The following is a 23,112-nucleotide window of genomic DNA, read 5'->3' as shown; positions in this document are numbered from 1 at the left end:
AGCGGCAGCAGATCTGTAGCTGCCGTATCGGTGAAACCGCTCACACGTCTCAAGTGTTCATTCATTGTGCGGCGTCAACAGGGACAGGAAGTAAACAGAGCAGGTCACTCAGCTTCCTCCCCCTTCCACCAACAGACTATTGCACTTGGGTCACGTCCTGAGTCTCTGGCCCTAATAGCTGTGAACGTCCAGAGACGGGCAGCGCTGCATGCCTGGTGCTTCTAAATATAGCAGCGCTGCCTACATGTACACAGCAGTTTCTACCGCTACACCCTGCCTTCAGATTCTCTGCTTCTTTCAGGCTGTTTTTACACAGCGAGACCTTTGATTTTCTCTTTTTTATGACTGTTCTCAGTTGATCTGGGATATTAAAACAAACTCGCAGTGAAGTTTTAGCTGTGTAATAAAAACAACAGTGTCATATCTCAGTTTGGTACCTGCATGTTTTAAACACAATATGAGCCCTTAAATATTAATGTGTATCTCATTATCAGCAATTTTTTTGTTTTCATGTAGAGAGACCAAAATTATCACAGTTATAAAAGACATAAAGTCTAATTGCTGTCATGGCATCATTGGTTGATTTGAATTGGATTTGCAACTGATGATATTTTTTTAAATCATTATTCTTTTCATAAATCAACCTTTACAAATATTTTTTGATTTGAAGTAATGTAAGAAAACATCAAAAATATGCCCCATAACTGAAGGTGACAACTTCAAGCAGTCAAAAAACCCACAAACATTCAGTTTTAAATGAACTAAAATAGAGGAAAGCTTGTATGTAAAGATTGTATGTATGGTATGTAAAAGCTGATATGATACAATTACTGTCTCTCTCTGTCCGCTACTTAATTAAGAACAGATTGAAGATTTTTACTTTGAACTTTTAAAGAGTTTACTGACTGTTGATCAGTGTCCAGAAAGCCTAATTGTTTCCACTCTGCTTCAGTTTATTAAAACAATAAAACATGATCAAATACACAGTACCAGATTTTTTATTGGTACTTTGTTCACAAATAAGATATCCCTGCCTGGTGTGAAAGTCTTTTAGTCTTTTCTCTCTCTTTTCACTCTGTGTGTCTCATCTTTCCTCTTTCTCTCTCTGTTGCTTTAAAGATGTCGATGCTTCAAACTGTGGCGTTCATTTACCTTCTCCTCTTGTCTCAACTGCGGGGATGAAATTACAGCTTCAGGTCTTTCAATTGGCCTTAATGATGTGGCCTCCTTAGACTGTCATCAGTGTCACCGGTAAACCGGCTACGTTTACTCTTGTGATTGTGACCAAACGTCACATTCGACGGGTTGGGGGATCAATTCACAAATGAAAAAAAAATATTTTTGTTTATTGTTAAGAAAATCATATTGAAAACAGAATTTAGATGCAAAAGCACCAGGGATTTCCATTCATTCATATATTTGTGGTCGCCTACCATGATCAAAACATCTGCTAATACGTAATTATTTTATATTTTTATTAGGAGCACAATTAGAATATATACATCATTCAGGCATTCTTTGCACCCCACTGTTGGAGCGCAGAGTGTATTCTGGGCACAGATGGAGCAACAGAACGTCAAAGAAAGTGAGAATGAAACAGAGAAACTGGGTGCAAATGTTTGTATTCCATTGATCTGATCAGCAGCTCTGGCTGAATCCACACAGCAGAATTAGAGACTCCAACTGCTGCTGAAGAAAGAGGGTGACCGACTTCTGGTATAAAGCCTCGCTAGCGTGAATGGCGGTCTGAAGTCTTTCTGGGCCCATGGGCATCACATGGCCGACTTGGACGGTGTAATGCCACTGTGTAAAATTTGCATCGGAGCCTGACGCACCTCCTTGGGGCTTGGGACGCATACACAAAGATAAAAACAAACAAACAAAAAAACAGTTAGCTGGAATTTTGAACATGATATCTTAAAGATAACATTTTCATTCATTCAGGTATTTTGTGGCTTGTTTGTAAAGAACACACACGTCAGCTTTTGTTTCTAGATGAGGCTTTTGGACGAATGCGTCAAAGTAAAATTGTCGGTTGGTGTCCAGAATGGAGCTTTGTGGACTGGGCGCTGTCCTGACTGGACTGGTGCAGGCGTTGAAGTGGACTAATCTGTTATTAGCTGGGTGACGTCAGGGTGTGGTCAGCACTTGTGTGGACAGGGATCAGAGCCAGGTGTCAGCACATAAGACCTTAGGAGTGACCTGGCTTCCTGCTGACACACTGCTGAGGAAGCTAAGGATTCCCTGAATTTTGATTCTGGGATTTTAAATAAATCCGATGAATCACGAGTCCTCTTCAAATTTTTATGTAGGTTGTTTCTTTGTTATAAAGGTTATTAATCAGAATGTGTTTTGTCTCCGTCTTGTTCTGTTGCAGGTCATCTGGTGAGGGGTGCCAAAGCTTTTAGCTGGAGGAGTGGCAGACAGCGCCACCCAGGCGTGCAGAGTGGGACTGCATCCCGCCTTGTGACCGACGACCAGCTTCCCGAAGCGCTGCCGCAGCTGCCAGATGGACTGCGCACTCTGAGAGCAGAGCGAGCCAGGTCACCGAAACCAACAGAGGAGAGGAGCCGGGGGGAGCACGCCCACCGGAGCAGGAAAGGGAGGGCATTGTTCGGCAGGGAGAGGAGAGGACGAGGGGCTCCACGATGTCGTCAAACAGGACCCAGAACCCCCACGGACTGAAACAGATAGGCCTGGACCAGATATGGGACGACCTGCGGGCTGGCATCCAGCAGGTCTACACGCGGCAAAGCATGGCTAAGTCACGCTACATGGAACTCTACACGTATCCTGTCAGAGCGGGGAGGTTGACGCTGTGAAGCTGTGATTGTGGGTTTGAATGTTGGGTGGAAGGATTACCTGATGAATCTGATGAAAATACTGTGATTTTTGCGTGCAAAATGCAGAAAATTGTTTTGGTTTGCATGCACAAAATCTGCTATTAAAAAAAGTTAATCAAAACATATCATATCACATCCAGACACGAAAACACAACAGAAGCTACGTTAACCCTTTGAAATATGAGTTTATAGCAACTAGCTGAAAGAGGGCATACCTCCAGCTGCGGTGGTGGAGTCGAACAGACTTCATCCTGTGACATTTTGGATGTGGCACAGCAAGGGGGGCACTTTAAAACATTCATCACCCCACACCGTGGTGACACAGAGCTGGTTGAAAATCGTTAAAGTGTGTCTTTAATAATAATAATAATCACAAGTAATTTGCCAGTTGTTGAGTTGGTTGCCTCCGTCGCTTCTTGTTGTCGTTTACTTTGTGACACTGGCTCGCTGCTTCCTTCTCTGTAAAACCAAACCTGTTTTATAGTTGTTTGCTCTGATAATGAGTTACAACTAAAGGACACCCAGCAGGCCAGAGTCCTAAATACAGGAAGCAAACCTTTGCTTCAAAGAACCATCTACATAATCACTGATCCCAGAGGGTTTGAGTCTAAAATTTATTTCATTTATAAAAAAAGGGAAGTCAAACTTCTGGATTTTTGAGCTACCAGACTAACATAATCCTCCTGTAAACATGCAGACTGCACAGTGTGCATGATGTGAGTGTAAAGGACATGAACAGATGATTTTCTCTGAGGGCACATTTTGTTGTTTGACAACCTCGCTTCCTGTTACGCACCTTTCCCAGCGCTACAGGATGTCATCATTTCCCTAAAGTACAAAATGCACCCAGCCATATAATCTGAGAACTGTAATCCCATCCCGTCAGGCAGAAAGAACAACGCTCATCTAAACTTTATACAAGCCACAATCTGCGAAGGCAATGATCAACTTGGCAAGAAATGTCCCAGAAATTGCAAGAAATTAGTAAAAGGTGATGCGAAAATTACTACTTAAGAGGAGAGAATTATTAGAAGATTCTCCAAAAAATAAAAAAAGACAATAATACATAATAACAGGAAAAAAAATATTATTATTATGTTTTTATTTTTTATTTTAGTTTTTTTTATTAGTTTTAAAAAAGAGTGGGTAGGGGGATATCAGTAAATTATCCCAAAGAGGGAAAAATGTCCATAAAATTATATTTATAAATATAATAATTTTATATTCAAAATTTTTTTACAGAAAAAAATATATGACAAAATAGATAACAAAAAAATATTTTTTTAAATCTTTTTAAAAATTTTAGTTTTTTAATTTTTATTATTTTTATTATTAGAAAATTATCCAAAAAATAGGGAAAGATCTCCATAAAAGCTATATTCATAAGTATAATGTTATATTTTTGAATTATAGTACAGAAAAATTATGAAATACCTAAAATTAATCCTTTTTTCAGCACCTTATTCTGGGACATTTTTGTGTTTGGTTTTAACTTTTTTTTTCTTTTTTGTTCATTTTCAGGTCATTTTCTTGTGACGTTATTTTTTTAAACAAATTTTCTTTCACTCACTTTTGAGCCACGTCGTTTTAAGTTGCTCATTGCCTTTTTAAGAAAAGAAAACAATTTGTATCCAAATGTGTAAATGCTCGTGAAAGACATATGAACACCGCAAAAGAAAGCTGATGTGGATGGAGGTTGACCTCAGATTTTTGCAACACGTTAGTGTGATGTGTTACCGTCTCTGTTTATATTCCTTAACCCTCCCTGCAGACATGTATATAACTATTGTACCAGCGTCCACCAGTCCAGCCAGGGCCGGGGCTCCGTGCCTCCAGCCAAGCCCTCCAAAAAGTCCACCACTCCAGGTGGGGCTCAGTTTGTAGGCCTGGAGCTCTACAAGCGACTCAAAGAGTTCCTGAAGAATTACTTGACCAGCCTGCTCAAGGTGAGTCCAAACACTTGAGGAAACTTTAAAACTTCACACTGCATTTGACCAAAAATCTCCTCCTGTCCTTGTTTTGACTTTCTCCTCTCTTTTTCACGTTAGGATGGTGAGGATCTAATGGACGAGTGCGTGTTGAAGTTTTACACCCAGCAGTGGGAGGATTATCGTTTCTCTAGTAAGGTCCTCAACGGGATCTGCGCCTACCTCAACCGCCACTGGGTCAGACGAGAGTGTGATGAGGGACGCAAGGGAATCTATGAGATTTACTCGGTACGTCTAATATCAGCTTCTGCAGGTGCTTGTGAGGTCACAGCACTTTATTTTATGTTGCATTATATGACAAAAATGTAGCAAATATTTACAATACTGCAATAGCTTTTCACAGCAGTGTAAATAAAAAAATACAGAGGGATGGACTGTTAAATATAAATGCAAAAAATGGAATAAAAAAAATTTAAAACATACTTAGGGGATTTCTAAATACCCTGGTATACCGTAATACCACCCAAATCTATGTTACTTAAATCAGGTGATACATATAGACCATCTATACATATATGCAGATACATTTTATGCAGCCTCTTATTTGACCTTTATTTTTTAAGATATCTTGGATGCTTATTTTCAGACAAGGTCACAAAACAGTTATTTTCCAGGTCCATAAAGTAAATGTTTGTATACTACATAAATAATGTCATGGATTTGGGGTTATTTGAAAAAAGCGTTCTAAAATGTAAGAATTTGATGCTTTTATTTGTCATTCATTATAATAAACTGAATAGCTTTGGATTTTTGGTGTGATGGTCTGATAAAACAGACCAGTTGACGTCACTTTGGGCTCTGGGAAATTACTCAGAGTTTTATTGACAAAACAATTAATTGAGAAAATAATGGGCAGATGAATCGATAATGAAAGTAATTGCTAGAAGCAGCACTAATCACAGTGGAGGTTAAGTGAATGCTGGAGGTGAGTTTGGATGTAAACAGGTATTTTTAGCTTCTAATCTGAAGACTTAGACATGCTGTTTAAAAGAAGTGAAATTCATTTTTGTTTTGTTACAGAGCAGGAAAGACGCTAACATCCACCCATAACTGCGTCTCTCTGTATTAGTGTCCAACCAATCTTGTTTTTTCAGGTCTGCTACCGATTATTAGTAGTTAATGACAGAAATGCAAGAAAACTTATATTTGGATGCATTTATAGTAAAAATGAAAATCTTACTGGTATTATTTAAAATTTGGAATATAACAAACTCCAACACAAAACTTTATTTAAATTCCTTTAGCTAATGTTTTATTAAAACTTAAACTTTCAACATCATATACAACAAATTTAGCAACTTTTTCTTTAATAAAGTCAAGTGAAAATTTAAATTAAAGAATGAATAAATAAAGATAGCTCCCTGAGGTTTTACACTTTCTTTAAACTTTTTAATGAATTAATCTTATCGGCGATCATTAAAATAAAATTTTAAGTGCAGCCAAATTTCAGCCTCCGAGAGCAAAAATGACATAACTAAAATCTCTGAGGTTGAAACTTAGACTCGTCGACTTGTCTAAAAAATTGAGCACAATGTAATCCTTAAGTTAAATAAACATTGTCTGAAAATAAATTATGAGCCATTTGAATTTAAAACCTATTTCACCAGAATATGATGAAGTTAAAGAGAACAGAAAGAGGCCTTTGTGATTTCTGCTTTTTACCAATAATATGACACAAAGATTTGCCCTGCAGGACCTTAAAAGTCACTTAAAACTCATTTAATTTTGGCTGATATGGATCATGCTGATGAAAGGGAACAGAGACGAGTAAACACGCGGCCTGAAGTCTTGACCTTTTGTTAACCGTCTCATTCTTCTCTCCGGCTCTGCTGTTTCCTCCCAGCTGGCACTTGTGACCTGGAGGGAGTGTTTATTTCGACCTCTCAACAAACAGGTGTGTTTAGTTTCTTTTTATAGAAGTGGAGTGAGAAATACCAAAGATTCAGATCACCAAACTGAGTGTTATTTTGTTGTTGTTCAGTTTTGTTTATGTGCTTGAAAGTTGCCTTTAAACCTTTGAAACCTGAGCAAATAGGATTGATTTCTTTCAAAAACATGTGATGAAGGCAGTGAGCAAATTAAGAAGATGACTCCAAAATTAGCAAGAAATTTGGAAAAAAAAAAAAAAATAAAATAAATAAATAAAGTTAAATAAGTAAAAAAAAAAGTACAAGAAATTTACCTTACAAAAAATAAAAATAAAATAAAGATAGAAATAAAATAATTATGTAATATTTAATATAGAATCATCTCCATAGAAATACACTTTTCTGATTTATCAGATGATTAAGTGAATGCTTTATTTCTTTGGATCATGTCGTTTCTGAAATAAAATATAATGAGGGGAAAAAGGATGATACTTTACTTTAGTAAATCTTTCCCTAGCTTAAGAAAATAAAAAATCTAAATCTACTAATTTCTTGCCATTTGTGGGATATTTCTTGCCAATTTGATCATTGCTTTTCCCCGTGTTTTTGAAAGAAAATCAAACTAATTTGCTCCGTGTTCAAAGGGTTTAAATCCTTGTGAAAGGCGTGTGAACGCAGCACAAGAAAAGTGATCTATCTATCCTGGTTTCAAAGGGTTAAACTTTATTACGGCAGCTAACAGGAGCTAATGGAGTCTCTGTTTTCCAGGTAACAAACGCCGTGCTGAAGCTGATAGAGAGAGAGAGGAATGGGGAGACCATTAACACCAGACTGATCAGCGGTGTGGTCCAGTCTTATGGTAGGTCAACAAGTACAGAGAAGAAATACAGAGAAACGACCAGCTGTCGCTGGCAGACACAAGATAAAGCAGGAAGTCGTAAACTTGTTGCTTAGCTTTCATGTCGGACTCCAGCCGACCGACGTGTAACACGCTGACAATGAAAACGTACCGAATTCACCTGTAAAAACCCAAGATTTTGTTTGGCGAAGCTGTGAGACGACGTTTAACGTGACTTGATCAGCTGAAAATGTATTTTAATACTGAAGTTTGTTTTTACTGTGAAGGTTTTGTGAGATGTTGAATATCACTAAATATTGAAAGTCAGTCAAGGTTTTCCAAAGAAGTTGCGTTTTACTCTCATGACCAATGCAGTTTTTGAAAATATTCAGTTATTCCCCTTGACTATGAAATTATTAGACAGAACCAACTTGAGTGACTGAGGAGGTAACATCACAGAGCTCGTCATTAATGCCTGTCCTCCCTCTGCAGTGGAGCTCGGCCTGAACGAGGAGGACGCCTTCGCCAAAGGCCCCACGCTGTCCGTGTACAAAGAGTACTTTGAGTGTCAGTTCCTCACCGACACAGAACGGTTCTACACGCGCGAGAGCACAGAGTTCCTGCAGCAGAACCCCGTCACCGAGTACATGAAGAAGGTAGACGCTCTTTTCACTTCACCTACACGCAGCTACCGGTGAATGAATGATGAATCAGGCTTCCTGTGGATCGTTAAAAAGCCTTTAAAGGCACTGAATTAATTAATGTTAAAAAAAAGGCCTTAATTTAACTTTATTTAAGTGTCTATAATGTTCTGGTTACATTACGCAAACATACGTACACAATAATAATGACAATAATATCTACAATATTCTGATCTTGCTACATATACTCATATATGCATACATGCACCCACACACACACTTTCATGTGTTATACATACATATTTACACACATGCACGTAATAATAATAATAATAATAGTAGTAATAATATCTAAGTATACTAATAATACATATACCATACACACGCATATATTCATATATACATACAACATTTGCACATCTTGGGTCTTGAATAAGAATTTGATTGGTATTAAAATATGTGAAATTTATCTGTAAAAATGCTAAGACATGGGAGGAAGACCTTTATGAATCGTTTTGTTTTCTGATGTGTTTTAAAATCTCAAAGGTTATTGGTAACATCAAAAAAATATCATATGCCTCCACATCAGCGTCTCCAAAAATCACGATTTATGTTGCAATTCACATTTAACAGTTATGAATGAATGAATCAGAGTTCCTGTGGATTTTTAAAAAGTCTTAAAAGGCATTGAATTCATTAATGTAAAAATAAGGCCTTAATTGGTATAAAAATGTGTTAAATTCATCTGTAAAAAGTCCTAAAAATGCTAAGACATGGGAGGAAGGACTTTTTGAATTTCCGATGTTTTATTGCAAAATCTCAAAGTTATTGGTAAGCTCAAAAAATGCCTCCACATCAACATCCCCAAAAATCCTGATTTATGTTGCAATAAAAACTGCGACAAAATTCTTTCCTACCCTCAGTGATTGATGTCAGTTATGGTTTTTGAAAAATTGGTTTAAAATTTCATTCCAAGTGGCATTAAAAAGTCTTAAAACTCTGAAACTTCACTAATCTGCAGCGACCGTGGAGCGTATGAATGAAACTCAGCAGGGTGGATTTTCTGAGAGAGTTGCTTGCAACATTCAAACTATGAGCGCGGGTGATTATGTTGTCAAATTAAAGATTTTTAACCCTTTAGGCGGAGGCTCGTCTGCTGGAGGAGCAGCGGCGTGTGCAGGTTTACCTCCATGAATCCACTCAGGACGAGCTGGCCAGGAAGTGTGAGCAGGTCCTCATAGAGAAACACCTGGAGATCTTCCACACCGAGTTTCAAAACCTCCTGGATGCCGACAAGAATGAAGGTGCCATTTTTATTTTAGTGTTTGCGTGTCGTCACGTTATTTGTTCCTCAGATTAAACCGTAACATCAAGGCTTCAACTCATGATGACAAACCCTTTGAGGCTGAAGCAAACTGGTTTGATTTCTTTCAAAACGCGGGAGGAAGGCAATTAGGAGAAATGACCCAAAACTGATAAGAAATTAGTAAAAAGTGAACATTTAGTAAACTTCTCACTCTGGTTGTCTCACTGTGTCTCTCCTGTCAGACCTGGGCCGGATGTACAACCTGGTGTCGCGGATCACGGACGGTCTGGGCGAACTGAAGAAACTTCTAGAGACTCACATCCACAACCAGGGCCTGGCCGCCATCGAGAAGTGTGGAGAGGCCGCGCTCAACGTACGGACCGCTTTTTTACCTCATGCTCATAGTTTATTTTAAAACCTTTGAAAACTAAGCAAATTCGCTAGCTTTCTGTCCAAAAAAACAGGACAAGAAGAGACGAGCAACTTACCAAGAGGTGGACCAATCAAGAAATTCGTAAAAAGTTGCAAGAAAATTATCAGTAAAAAAAAAAAAAAAAAAAGCCAAACAATATTTGCATGAGTTTAAAGCGACAAGAAAATTAAAATAAGAGACAAAAACTATATATAAATGTAGTTTTCTGTGGAATTGTCCCTGTCTTTAGATAATATCAAATAATTACCCCAAAATAATTTTCTAGTCAAGTTTTTTTGGTCACCTTTTACATATTTTTCTTGCCAAGTTGCTCATTATATTTGTTTCTCTTTTCTGGTGATTTTAATGTTTTTAATGAATCTGTTTGAGTATTTTTTGAATATCTTCAGACAGCTGTGAGGAAAAGATAATGAAGCAGCAAAAACAAACATGAACTCAGAGTTTTGTCTTCACCAGGCTGATCGCTCTCCAGAGACACAGTGATTTCTTTTTTTTTTATTAAACATTTAAATGTCAGTATGAAATAGATGTGCTGCTGCAGAAAAGACGGTCAGGAAAGAGCTGGGAAAATAAGTTCCCACAAAAGAAATTAATATTATATTATTATGCCATTTGCCATATTATAGGCTGGGAAGGTGCGAGTAGTGAAGGTGTAAAAGGTGATCTTTTTCTTTTAAAATAAAGGAAAATGAAGGGAATTAATACAAATAACAGGGTTGCAACAAGTCCTTAAAAAGTCTTAAAAGGCAGTGAGTTCATTAATATATGTTATTAAAAGGCCTTAATTGATATTATTAGTATTTCAGATGCTCAGAAATGGCTAGTATTATTTTATGAGTCATTTTTTAAAAATGTTGAACTGTAAAATTTCAAAATAAATGGTAAAAGCAAATAAATTTATTTATTTTTGAAATAAAATTCACAAAGAAAACTGGGTAACACAAGCCAGATATTTACCAGTTCTGACTTTTTTAGCTGGGCTGGAGTGTTTTCTGGAACAAACAAAATGTAAAGCCGTGTGTTTTTTTTTCCAGGACCCCAAAGTGTACGTGCAGACCACCCTGGACGTCCATAAGAAGTATAACGCCTTGGTCATGTCTGCCTTCAACAACGACGCCGGCTTCGTGGCGGCACTCGATAAGGTCAGTGATTCCTCTGAGGTCAACTCCTGATCTGTCCACGAGACATCAGACATGTCCAAATATCTGAGGACTTCACTTTACTGCCGAGACGATGAGCTCGTCTGCCAGTTCAGTACCATCACGATGCTGGGGTTCAGTATGTGTTGCAACATATGACGTTTTTATGATGTTTTTTTAAACGACCGATTTAATTTAATTTTTTTTTTAGACGGCTTATCATGCTGTCCTGTTTTGATGATTATTTTTTGAGCAAGATACTATAGTATGACATTATTCCGATTTTTTTATAACTACATACTATACAATGACTTAAAATTTTTTAAAAATAAATTTAAAAAAGTGAGATACTATACTTTGACTTTTTTAAAAATTATTATTTTTAAAGATATACCATATTATGACTTTGAATGCATTTTTGATGGACATACTAACAATGTTTTTAGAATTTTTTTGACATACTTTAACTTTTTTTTTTTTTTTTAATGAGATACTATCGACATTTTTAGGATTTTGTGAGGGGTGTTTTCCACTGTGATGTTTGTATGATTTATTATCAACATAGTATACTGTTATGATTTTTTTTTCACCGACATACTATACCATGGTGTTTTTTAGTTTTTCGATCAGATGGAGGTCTGTCATTGGATCGCCATCTTGCTTCTGCGTTTTTTTTAAATTTTTTTATGGCTCCACAATACTGGTTTTCACAATAAAAGCGGCAGCTTATTTTCACCTCTGCATTTAAATTACATCAGCCATTAAAACATTCAGAAAATTGCAATATTTAAGTGAATCAGTTTTCCCATCCCTACCTACAATAGCTGTGTTATTTTTGTCAGATCTTACTCTAACGCGTTGCTCCGTCTTTCACAGGCGTGTGGTCGATTCATCAACAACAACGCCGTCACCAGGATGGCTCAGTCCTCCAGCAAATCTCCCGAGCTGCTGGCCAGATACTGCGATTCTTTACTGAAGAAGAGGTCAGTGACGCGTCCTGTGTGTGTAACGGAAATGTGAATAGGATTTATCTTACAAACAGATGTTTGTGAGGTTTTGTATTGTTGCAGCTGATTATTTATTAATGATTGAAGGGGCTGATTTATCCTGCAGCACTTCTTCTGTCAGTCTGAGCTGTCCGCCCCACCTGAGGCACAGTGAAATATAATAAACTCTGTGTGCTTTTATTATTCAGCTCTAAAAACCCAGAGGAGGCAGAACTGGAGGACACACTCAACCAAGTGGTGAGATACTTTGACCCGTGTGTTTGCACAAATGTACACATTTAGAGCTGCAGTTGTACTGTTAAAAAACACCATAACCACTGACCCAGATACTCCTGTTTTATTTGTTGCAGGCGTAAAGCTGCAGTAAAGAACAGCTGCTTTTGTTTCATATAAGAGAATCAAACAATTGAAGCAGAAAATCTGTATATGAACTCCATCGTTTTCTTTCATTACTAGTTTTTATTTTATCAGGCTGTATCACTGTAGTTCAATAAGTTTCAGACGGGGACAAAGGTCTCTGGAAGGACTTCTTAATCCTTATTAATGCATCTCTAAATGCACATCCTAGTTTTAAGACAAAAAAAATCTGTACAAAGAAGAGAGCCACATTATAAAGGACAAGTGTGTTAGATTTTAGGACATTTCTAGGATTTCTGGATGTTTCTAGTATGTCAGGACGTTTCTAGGATTTTAGGACATTTCAAGGATTTTAGGTCTGTGGATAAATAAGCTCCTGTTAACCTCCTAAAAAATGAGAATTTGAGGAATTCTAACCCGTTCAGCTGGTTGCAATCTGCAATCTTTATGACTAGATGCTAATAAATCCACCTAAATCTGATACACTGAACCTCTGAATGCATTTTTTTGTTAAAATACACAAACATATAGTATGTATGTGCAGCTTTAGTGCAGTATTCTGGTTCAGGTGTATTTTGGTTAGAAACACATTAAGGTGATTTTTTGTCTTTTCTCAGATGGTTGTGTTCAAGTACATCGAGGACAAAGATGTTTTCCAGAAGTTTTATGCTAAGATGCTCGCCAAACGTCTGGTCCACCAGAACAGCGCCAGCGATGACGCAGAGGCCAGCATGATCTCTAAACTCAAGGTGAGACTCGCACCTGTCTGGTGCTGCATGCAGAGCGCCCACACAGCCTGCGTGTGCCCGAAAACATCCTCAATAACACTAAACTGTCGGTTGGAGCATCCTCAGAGCGTCACACTGAATCAGTTTTTTTTCTTGTTGTCGAGCAGCAAGCGTGCGGGTTTGAGTACACGTCCAAACTGCAGCGAATGTTCCAGGACATCGGTGTCAGTAAAGACCTCAACGAACAGTTCAAGAAGCACCTGACCAACTCTGAGCCTCTGGACTGTGAGTCAGCGCGCACACACACACACACACACACACACACACACACACACACACACACACACAGAGTTAATCATCATGCCTCTTCAGTGTGTGATTTTAAAAAGTGTGTCAGCCTTGCAGAAGCAAAAGTGGCATAACAGGCGTGATTTTAAACACAACAGCGTCAGTCACTAATGTAGACGCCAGCAGCGCTTTTTAAACAATGACAATGGCAGAACATGATGATAACAATCATATTTTGGTCCAGTTGGCGGTTGATCTCGATTCGTCGCTCTGCGTGTTAGCTGACGCACAGAGCAGGTTATGACGTCTTAGTTTGGAAAAGTTAAAATTTTGGATTATTCACGTTGCCTCCAGTCAGCAGTCAGAGGTGTAATACAGCAGTCCTGCAGTAAATCCCCCATCCATGAAGGCTAGTTTCAGCCGAGTGTACCTCATGCACTTGCTGCTAAATATATATTAAGATTTTTCGGATGAATAAACACTGCATTTATAATCAAACTCAAATGATTGTTTGGGATCTCACTTCAGTATTTGTGTGAGTTATGAGAGGATGATTGTGCTTCCAGGGGAATGCACAAAATAAGTTCAGTTTAAAGGAGGGACGCTGGTGTGTTACAGCGCATTAAACCCTCCTGTTTGATTGAAAGTGATGTGATTTTTCTGTTTTTTACAGTGGACTTTAGTATCCAAGTCCTCAGCTCGGGTTCTTGGCCTTTCCAGCAGTCCTGCACCTTCGCGTTGCCCTCTGAGGTAAGACCTTTTCCACGTATAAACACTTTTAACACTGATGTGTTAAATCTATTGTCTGATTTGAAATCCAGAACATGAGGCTTTGTTGTGCTCCTGCTTTGGGAGGAAAATGTGTGGTTGTGGTTCGGTTCAGACATGTGTGAGCGTTTCGACCTGCTGCAGCTGCTGCAAATGCTCATTGATAACATAGTTAAACCCTCTTCATTAAACAGAAGACAGCTGCAGTTTGTTTTTCTCCACAAATCTAAATGACAGTCATAATCTTAAAGCTCATGATGAGTCTCCAGTGGTGATGTTACAGCACTTAAATTTGCAGTCTTATTTTTTGTCCTTGATTTTGATTTTAAAATATGGAGCTATTATCATTGTTTATATGTATATGATATTTATTTTGGGGTGATTCATTGTTATTTGAGTTATTAAAAAAATCGTTGTTTAGAAAAATAATTACTTTAATTGAGATAAAAATAATCAGTAGGTGCAGTTTAAACACCTTAAATCCTTCACTTTTCTTCTCCTCTGAATTCTCTTCGTCTGTCTTTGCAGCTGGAGCGAAGCTATCAGCGCTTTACAGCGTTTTACGCCAGCAGACACAGCGGCAGGAAGCTGACCTGGCTCTATCACCTGTCCAAAGGAGAGCTGGTCACCAACTGCTTCAAGAACAGGTGAGTGTGCTGTGACAGTGCGTGCAGGTAGAAGGCGCCGTGTTACAGAGCAGATAGGTAGAGGGCGCTGTTTCACAAAGCACACAGGTAGAGGGCACTGTGTCACAGTGAAAACAGGTAGAGGGCACCGTATCACAAAGTGCACAGATAGAGGGTGCCGTGTCACAGAGTGCACAGATAGAGGGTGCCGTGTCACAGAGTGCACAGATAGAGGGTGCCGTGTCACAGGGCATGCAGGTAGAGGGTGGCATGTCAGAGTGCATAGGTAGAGGGCACCGTGTCAGAGTGCACAGGTAGAGGCCGCCATGTCAGAGTGCACAGGTAGAGAGCGCCATGTCAGAGTGCACAGGTAGATGGTGCCGTGTCAGAGTGCACAGGTAGATGGCGCTGTGCCAGAGTGCACAGGTAGAGGGCGCCATGTCAGAGTGCACAGGTAGATAGTGCCATGTCAGAGTGCACAAGTAGAGAGTGCCGTGTCAGAGTGCACAGGTAGAGGGCGCCATGTCAGAGTGCACAGGTAGAGGGCGCCGTGTCAGAATGCACAGGTAGAGGGCGCTGTGCCAGAGTGCACAGGTAGATAGTGCCATGTCAGAGTGCACAAGTAGAGGGCGCCATGTCACAGAGCTCACAGATAGAGGGCGCCGTGTCACCGAGTCTGAACCTGTTGTTGTTTCAGGTACACACTGCAGGCCTCCACCTTCCAAATGGCCATCCTGCTGCAGTACAACACGGAGGACAGTTACACCGTCCAGCAGCTCACCGACAGCACACAGATCAAAACTGTGAGAAAAACATTCAAACAACACGTTCTACATGTTTTAAATTTCAGTTTTGATTAATAAAATTTAAAAGTAACCTTTTATGACATGTGGAGGCTTGTAATGAAGCTCTCCATCTAATCATCTAAATATGAGATATTTTGAAATGTTTATTTTTTTCTCTCATTGACATTTTCTTTATTTTTTTCAGGACATTTTGGTTCAAGTTCTCCAGATTTTGTTAAAATCAAAGCTGCTGGTGAGTAAAACCGACAGTTAATCTGATCCTGTTTCTGGTCTTCTCCTTCTCTGTCTCTCATGTTTTTCCTGATTTCAGTTTTCAGTTTTCAGCGGTCATAAATCAGTTCAGACCGTACAATATAAAGACATTTAAACTCCCTCAGACACGCACTCCGTTACATCTATCTGATCTGAAGTCATTTCTAAAATGTATTTCCCTTTTCATAACCTTAACGTGTGAAACATTTATTATAGGATTAAAATCACAGATGTCCTTTGTAATTATAACAAATTACTGGCGTTCCCCACAAGAAGAATTATTAATTTATATATATGTATTTTTTTTTAAGGCTAAAAAAAGAGATATGTCATGACAGGTGTTTGTAATTCCAGTTTTGAACACACGAGGGCACCAAATAACAGCTTAATGTGTTTCTGGACAGAAAATTCATCTTTTATTCTCAGAAACTGATGTTTACTTTTCCTCACACTGCTGTCAAAAATAATGTATTCAATCAGCAGCAAAGGTTATAAAATCCCACTTAACCAGCGAGTGTGTTGCTGTGTTTTAGTGAGAATTTTCTTAATTTTTCTTGTCTTTACTTTTTTGTCCGCGGTGTATGAAAGGTGCTGTAGAAAAAAAGCCGAGTTGTTGAAAAAATTAAGTTTTATTTGTAGGACGGAGACAGTTTTTGTGTGTTTTTTTTAAGATATTTCTGATCAAATCACTTACGAGCTCTGTGTGTGTGTGTGTGTGTGTTTGTGTTTGTTTGTTTGTGTGTCCGACAGGTGATGGAGGATGAGAACGCCAACGTGGACGAGGTGGAGTTCAAACCCGACACCGTCATCAAACTTTTCCTCGGATACAAGAAGTGAGAAAATCAGTGCACACGAGCAGAAACTCAAAGACTCACAGGAGACATTCTGATGGAGACAGACGGCGTGTTTGATGGCGTTTTCTTTAACTTGATTTTGTTTGTGCTCGGCAGTAAGAAGCTGAGGGTGAACATCAACGTCCCGATGAAGACGGAGCAGAAACAGGAGCAGGAGACGACTCACAAGAACATCGAGGAGGATCGAAAGCTCCTCATTCAGGTGACTGTTTACACCTGCACACCGAACATGAACCCTCAGGGACTGTTCGGTACATTTTGTTTTCATTCATTCAGCATTTTTTGATAATTGTGTATTTGAGTGTAATCAGTGAATTTGCAGCTCAGCTCCTACAATAAGTCTAAAATACACTGTGGAAACTAAATAGTTACATTCAGACTGTTCAGGTCCAAAAATGCTCCATTGAAACCCATTCAAACTGACATTTTTGATCCCACAGCCATCAGAGCAGAAAAACAGGACTTGTATTATTTCTGGGTGTCATTCTGGGCTTTTGACTCTGAATTTGCCATTTTGACTATTTTCCACCTGATTAGGTCATTTTGACCATATTTGGCTTATGGAGAAAATACATGCTATTTCCACTAGGTGACCTGTCACAGTCAATGTAGCTGCTGATCACTGACAGATCCCAGACTGTCAGCAGCTAAAAAGAAAAAAAAAATCATCTTAGTATATAAAATATTGAAAATAATTATTTTTAAAATTTTTTTTTTCTTTCATCTAAAATCATAGTGGCCCATGACTTAAAATTCTGAAAAATATTAAATATTTTCTGTTTATGATTAGGACTGATAATAAAAATAAAAAATTAAATCAAGTCAATGAAAGTAGAAAAGTCATGTTAATGTAAAATATTTTACAGCCTGATTTTGAAAAGCTCATTTTATGTGCAGAGCGGTAGTAGTATTTGACACCGCACAAAAAATAACGTATAGAAATCAATGTTGCTGCTAATTATTGACATATACCAGGCTGTGATAATAAAAAATCTACTTAGTGTGTTGTATATTAAAAATAAGACTTTGTTTTCATCTAAAAACATAGTGGCATCATGACAAAAACCTGAAATTTAAAGGGCTAAATTTGGGGAAAAAAATCAATATTTCATATTTATGTTCAGGACAATAATATTAATGCATGTTTTTGGAAGCTGGATTTTGAAAAGTGGATTTTGTGCTCAGTGAGATACGAGTGTGTTATAGTAATGTGGGCCCTGAGTAAGGTAAGGTAACTTTATTTATACCTGTAGGTAGATTCAGTTTACAGTGAGTGAGTCGAACTCCTGTTTACACACAATCAGCAGCACAAGTCGTGGATTTACACGATAAAGTGACGACCCTCAGAGGTTAAAGGTTAAAACTCATCTTCACTCTTCACCCTTGCTGAGTTTACACAGTCAGGATTTTGTAGTGTTGATTTTTGTGGCATCTTTGCCTTTTAATGATGATGATGATTTTGGGTGTGCAGGCTGCCATCGTGAGGATCATGAAGATGAGGAAGGTCCTGAAGCACCAGCAGCTTCTGGCCGAAGTTCTGAACCAGCTGTCGTCCCGATTCAAACCCCGAGTCCCCGTCATCAAGGTTAGACACACACACACACACACACACACACACACACACACACACACACACACAATAATGGTTATGTCTTATATTCAGTATATTTTTTATCGTCAGCAAATACCAAAACCATTTCAGTCATACACATATCAGTGAGATTTTATCCGCATCCTAATTTTAGCCAAAATGGGCCCAAATATCACCGTGTTTGTAGCTGATGATGCGTGTGGTGATGTCAGTTAAGTTAACCTCAGTAAGTGACCTCACGTCCTCCTGACTGCGCTCGCTGCGTGCTGCAGGAGGACGGGCAAAAATGTCCAAAAAAATGCTGAGTATTTCAGAAAGTATAAAAGCTTTGAAAAAGTTGAATACAAGCAGTCATGTCCTAATTGAATATTTTAATGTTTGAATGAAGTTTTTATTTTTTAAAAATGCAGCAGGATAATAATAACAATAAAGACATTTTTCTCAGAAGAACAAAGATGTGAAGCCAGATATTGTAAATGCAAGAAAAGTTTTTAAAAAGATAATGTTTTTAAAACTACATTTTAAAAATCGCTGACTTCTTTTAAATCTTTTGGTTAATTTTTTTTTTCAATTAATTCTTTCTGTCTTGAACCTGCTTAATTTAATTATTATTAATTTTCTGTTTACTGCTTTTATTATTTACTCGTATTTACTTTTATTGGAATGAGTTTTTATTTTATTGTTTCTATTACTTTTTATCATCTTTCTTCTTTGAAATGTTTTTGGCTCAGAGCTCGTTAAAATTTTACCCTAATTTCTGTCTGGTCTCAGTTTTGTAGTTTTCGTAGTTATAGTGTAGCTGCAAAATTTCATTGTTCATTGTTCATGAAAGCACTTTTTGAACTTTATCAATAATAATAATAATTACAACTAACTTATAAAAGTCACAGTTACCTCTGAATTTCACCGGGTCCTCTTGTCAGTGCTCATTATTCCACCGGGTGTGTCTCAGCAGCGTCCCAGACGCGTGACTCCCCACTCTGCTCCGTGGAGAATACGCGCCGTGTCCATTTTTTGCTGAACATGGACAGCAACCGTGTGGCGCTGCACAGATCAGACCGTACCAGGCAGTCAAGCAGTGCTGCATCCGGTCGATTTTCACAATAAAACGCCAGCCGGACTCGGGATCATGTTTAACTTAACAAACGTTACATCAACAGTATCTGCTCCTTCTCGTCCCAGCAGCCCTCTGAACTCTGTCCAGCAGGAGAATTAAGGCTCCTGCTAACAGCCAATGTGCGTGAAATAGACAGAAAGTAGATCATAAATAACAACAGAACTGTATTTTTTGCCAAAATAAAAAAATAAGTCATAAAAATCAAGAAAAAAACAACCATATAATAAAAAAAAGACCACAAAATCCAAGAAAAAAAAACGAAACAAGCGCAATTTTAGCAAGTCCACAGTATCAGCCGGCAGGACGCTGCGCTTCTGAAACGCTCCCGGTGGGATATAGAGTCGCATGGAGGACGGAGCAAAGCAGTCATTGACATGCTGCCGGTGGAATTGAGGCGTTAGTGTTTAATGGCTTTTTGTCATTGTGAAGTCCTGGTCCTGGTCTCACGTCTGTGTTTTGTCTCCCTCTTGTGGACAGAAATGCATTGACATCCTGATAGAGAAGGAGTACCTGGAGCGAGTGGACGGAGAGAAGGACACGTACAGCTACCTGGCCTGAATGTCGACCTCCCTCCCTCCCGCCCGCCGGCTCTCCTCAGTTTTATTTGTTATCTTCTTTTTTTTTTTTTTTTTTAAATTTTATGTCTGAGTAATAAAGTGAGGATCCCTCTGAGCGGCGGACATGTTTGAGTGTGTCGCTGACCGTCCCGATATGACAACGAGAGGCGGGAAGGAGAGGAGGGCGAGAACTTTTCTGCTCTCCCTTCAGCGATGAAGGAACAAAAACACCCCTCCTGTCGAGACTGGGAAACCCCGTCTCCACGCTCACCTGTCCCGTCCCATCCGTAGGACTCAAAAACACACACACACACACACACACACACACACACACACATACATACACACACACACACGCACACTTCCTTGTTGTCATTATGTAAATAACAACCACAGACTCTAAGAGGAAAAAAAACAACCCTACTCCCTTCTTTAAATAGCTCAAACGTAATGAATTAGCCTACAGCCAATCAGAGGAGAGCCGCATCCAAAGGTTTCTGCATGCTACTGCCTACCTGCACCACAGTGACCACGAAAAAGATTAAAGAGTAAAAATTAAAGTCGAGTCACTGGGCAGCCGACGCAGTCCACCGTACGATGACGCGAAATCGACGCCGGTCCTGTAATTAACGTCTGCGACTGAACCGGAGGAGAAGGAGGTGGTGAGTTCGGAGCCGCCGCGATGCTTCTTTATCTGCTGAAGTTGTCTCAGTTTTGGTTCGAGGTCGGTTGGGTTCATGCAGGAGGCCTGTTTCATTACTGAACGGTGGACATTTGTATAGTGTGGTTCATTTTCTAAATGTGTGATAAATAAAAACAAGGAAAGATTTCTCTAAACGCTCGCTTCTCCCTGAGCCTCTGTTCAGACCTGAGACACGCACACGCACATTTACACACCTCGCGTCATCTGCCACTTTATTTAAAACGGCGTCCTGCTCAAAAATGAGCTGGTTTTTGGTTAACGAGAGTTGTGATCTGAATTAACGGGAAAGTTCACACAGATCAAAGACACGTTTTTCCTCTTAACTTTACGGCCATTTATCAATCAAATGTGACGTTTTGAGATTATTCACATATAATTTGAAGATAATAATTATTGAAATATTGTGACAGATTTTACAAATGTTCTCATCACAGTTCTTCTGATGCACAATGCTTTGATTTTAAATGGTTTTATGCTTTTTTGAACGACATACTGTAATATGACTTTTTATCGCAATTTTGGACGACATGCCAAAGTAAGACTTTTGTATATGATGTTGGATGACATGCCATGGTGTGACTTTTTTGTTTGGACCACATGCTTTAGACTGACTTAATGGAGAAATTTTGGAACAAATACTATAGTATGACTTTTTTTTTTAAGTTATTTTGGACGCCATGCTATAGTATGGCTTTTTCGGGTGATTTCTTTAGCTTTTTTTCTGACACTGACGAGTACTATTGGTGTTTTTGGCGATTTTTTGCACATGCTAAATTATAAGGTTTTTGGCCTTTATTTCCACTTTATATGTTATATGTCTCTGCAAGCTATAATGAGACCTTTTCAGCCATTTTTTTGACATGTCAGATTTTGACGTTTTTGCCTTACTATAGCCTTAAATTTTGGGCCATTTTTTTTCAACATACTATATTATGGCGTTTTTGGCTGTTTTTGCACGTTTCTATGCTATGGCATGTCTCTGCACTTCATTTGAGGTGGTTTTCAACTGTTTTTAGCACTTTTTCGGAGGGGTCAAATTTTGACATTTTCGCCTTGCCTTGCATTTTCTGTCATTTTTTTCGACATGCTATATTATGGTGTTTTTGGCGTCTTTGCAACCTTCTATGCTACGGCTTGTGTTGGCACAGTGTTTTAGGTGGTTTTCAATTGTTTTCAGCAGTTTGGAAGGGTCAAATTTGGACGTTTTTGCCTTACTATAGCCTTGTATTTGGTCATTTTTTCAACATGTTTTATCATGGTATTTTTGGCCATTTTTGCAACTTTCTATGCTATGACGTGTCTCGGCAACCTATTTAAAGTGGTTTAAAACTGCTTTCAGCTGTTTTTGAGAGGGGTCAAATTTGGACGTTTTTGCCTTACTTTAGCCTTGCATTTTGGGTCACTTTTTCGACATGCTATGTCATAATGTTTTTGGCAGTTTTTGCAACTTTCTATGCTATGGCATGTCTCTGCATCCTATTTGAGGTGGTTTTAAACTGTTTTCAGCTGTTTTTGGGGGGGGGTCAAATTTTGACGTTTTTGCCTTACTATAGCCTTGCGTTTTGGTCATTTTTTCGACATGCGATATTATGGTGTTTTTGGCAGTTTGTGCAAGTTTCTGTGCTATGGCGTGTCTCGGCAACCTATTTAAAGTGGTTTAAAACTGTTTTCAGCTGTTTTTGAGAGGGGTCAAATTTGGACGTTTTTGCCTTACTATAGCCTTGCATTTTCGGTCAATTTTTCGACACATTATATTATGGTGTTTTTGGCCATTTTTGCAACTTTCTATGCCATGGCGTGTTTGGGCACGCTATTTGAAGTGGTTTAAAACAGTTTTCAACTGTTTTGGGGAAGGAGCAAATTTTGACGTTTTTGCCTTACTATAGCCTTGCTTTTTTGTTGTTTGTTTTTTGCTCGGCATTGCATTTTCGGTCATTTCTTCGACGCGATATATTATGGTGTTTTTGGACGTTTTTGCAACTTTCTATGCTATGGCATGTCTCGGCATCCTATTTGAGGTGGTTTTAAACTGTTTTCAGCTGTTTTTGGAACGGGTCAAATTTTGACGTTTTTGCCTTACTATAGCCTTGCATTTTCGGTCATTTTTTTTGACATGCGATATTATGGTGTTTTTGGCCGTTTTTGCAACTTTCTATGCTACGTCGTGCCTCGGCACGCTATTTGAGGTGGTTTTAAACTGTTTTCAGCTGTTTTTGGAACGGGTCAAATTTTGACGTTTTTGCCTTGCTATAGCCTTGCATTTTCGGTCATTTTTTTCGACATGCGATATTATGGTGTTTTTGGCCGTTTTTGCAACTTTCTATGCTATAGTGTGTCTCGGCACGCTATTTGAAGTGGTTTTAAACTGTTTTCAGCTGTTTTTGGGAGGGGTCAAATTTTGA

At 38.7% G+C, this 23,112-nt stretch overlaps 1 protein-coding gene across 1 annotated transcript in view; it reads left to right on the top strand.

The window, feature by feature from the left end:
* Window positions 1-20,844, top strand: part of LOC121960512 (cullin-1) — a 30,508-nt gene extending 9,664 nt beyond the window's left edge. The window contains exons 2-22 of the mRNA XM_042510250.1: window positions 2,378-2,788; window positions 4,615-4,789; window positions 4,892-5,059; window positions 6,675-6,725; window positions 7,468-7,558; window positions 8,030-8,193; window positions 9,320-9,482; window positions 9,727-9,857; window positions 10,952-11,059; window positions 11,933-12,039; window positions 12,252-12,300; window positions 13,038-13,169; window positions 13,316-13,433; window positions 14,110-14,186; window positions 14,733-14,851; window positions 15,528-15,633; window positions 15,821-15,868; window positions 16,639-16,721; window positions 16,839-16,944; window positions 18,214-18,327; window positions 19,928-20,844. Of these exons, the coding sequence (XP_042366184.1) occupies window positions 2,649-2,788; window positions 4,615-4,789; window positions 4,892-5,059; window positions 6,675-6,725; window positions 7,468-7,558; window positions 8,030-8,193; window positions 9,320-9,482; window positions 9,727-9,857; window positions 10,952-11,059; window positions 11,933-12,039; window positions 12,252-12,300; window positions 13,038-13,169; window positions 13,316-13,433; window positions 14,110-14,186; window positions 14,733-14,851; window positions 15,528-15,633; window positions 15,821-15,868; window positions 16,639-16,721; window positions 16,839-16,944; window positions 18,214-18,327; window positions 19,928-20,008 (2,331 nt within the window). The 5' untranslated portion in view covers window positions 2,378-2,648 and the 3' untranslated portion in view covers window positions 20,009-20,844. The remainder of the gene's footprint in view (window positions 1-2,377; window positions 2,789-4,614; window positions 4,790-4,891; window positions 5,060-6,674; window positions 6,726-7,467; window positions 7,559-8,029; window positions 8,194-9,319; window positions 9,483-9,726; window positions 9,858-10,951; window positions 11,060-11,932; window positions 12,040-12,251; window positions 12,301-13,037; window positions 13,170-13,315; window positions 13,434-14,109; window positions 14,187-14,732; window positions 14,852-15,527; window positions 15,634-15,820; window positions 15,869-16,638; window positions 16,722-16,838; window positions 16,945-18,213; window positions 18,328-19,927) is intronic.
* Window positions 20,845-23,112: the final 2,268 nt, after the last annotated feature.

The sequence above is a fragment of the Plectropomus leopardus genome, chromosome 21, assembly GCF_008729295.1.
Source record: "Plectropomus leopardus isolate mb chromosome 21, YSFRI_Pleo_2.0, whole genome shotgun sequence".
NCBI classification, from domain to species: domain Eukaryota; kingdom Metazoa; phylum Chordata; class Actinopteri; order Perciformes; family Serranidae; genus Plectropomus; species Plectropomus leopardus.
The sequence above is the reverse complement of the archived record's forward strand: the minus strand, read 5'-3'. Positions and strand labels throughout refer to the sequence as shown.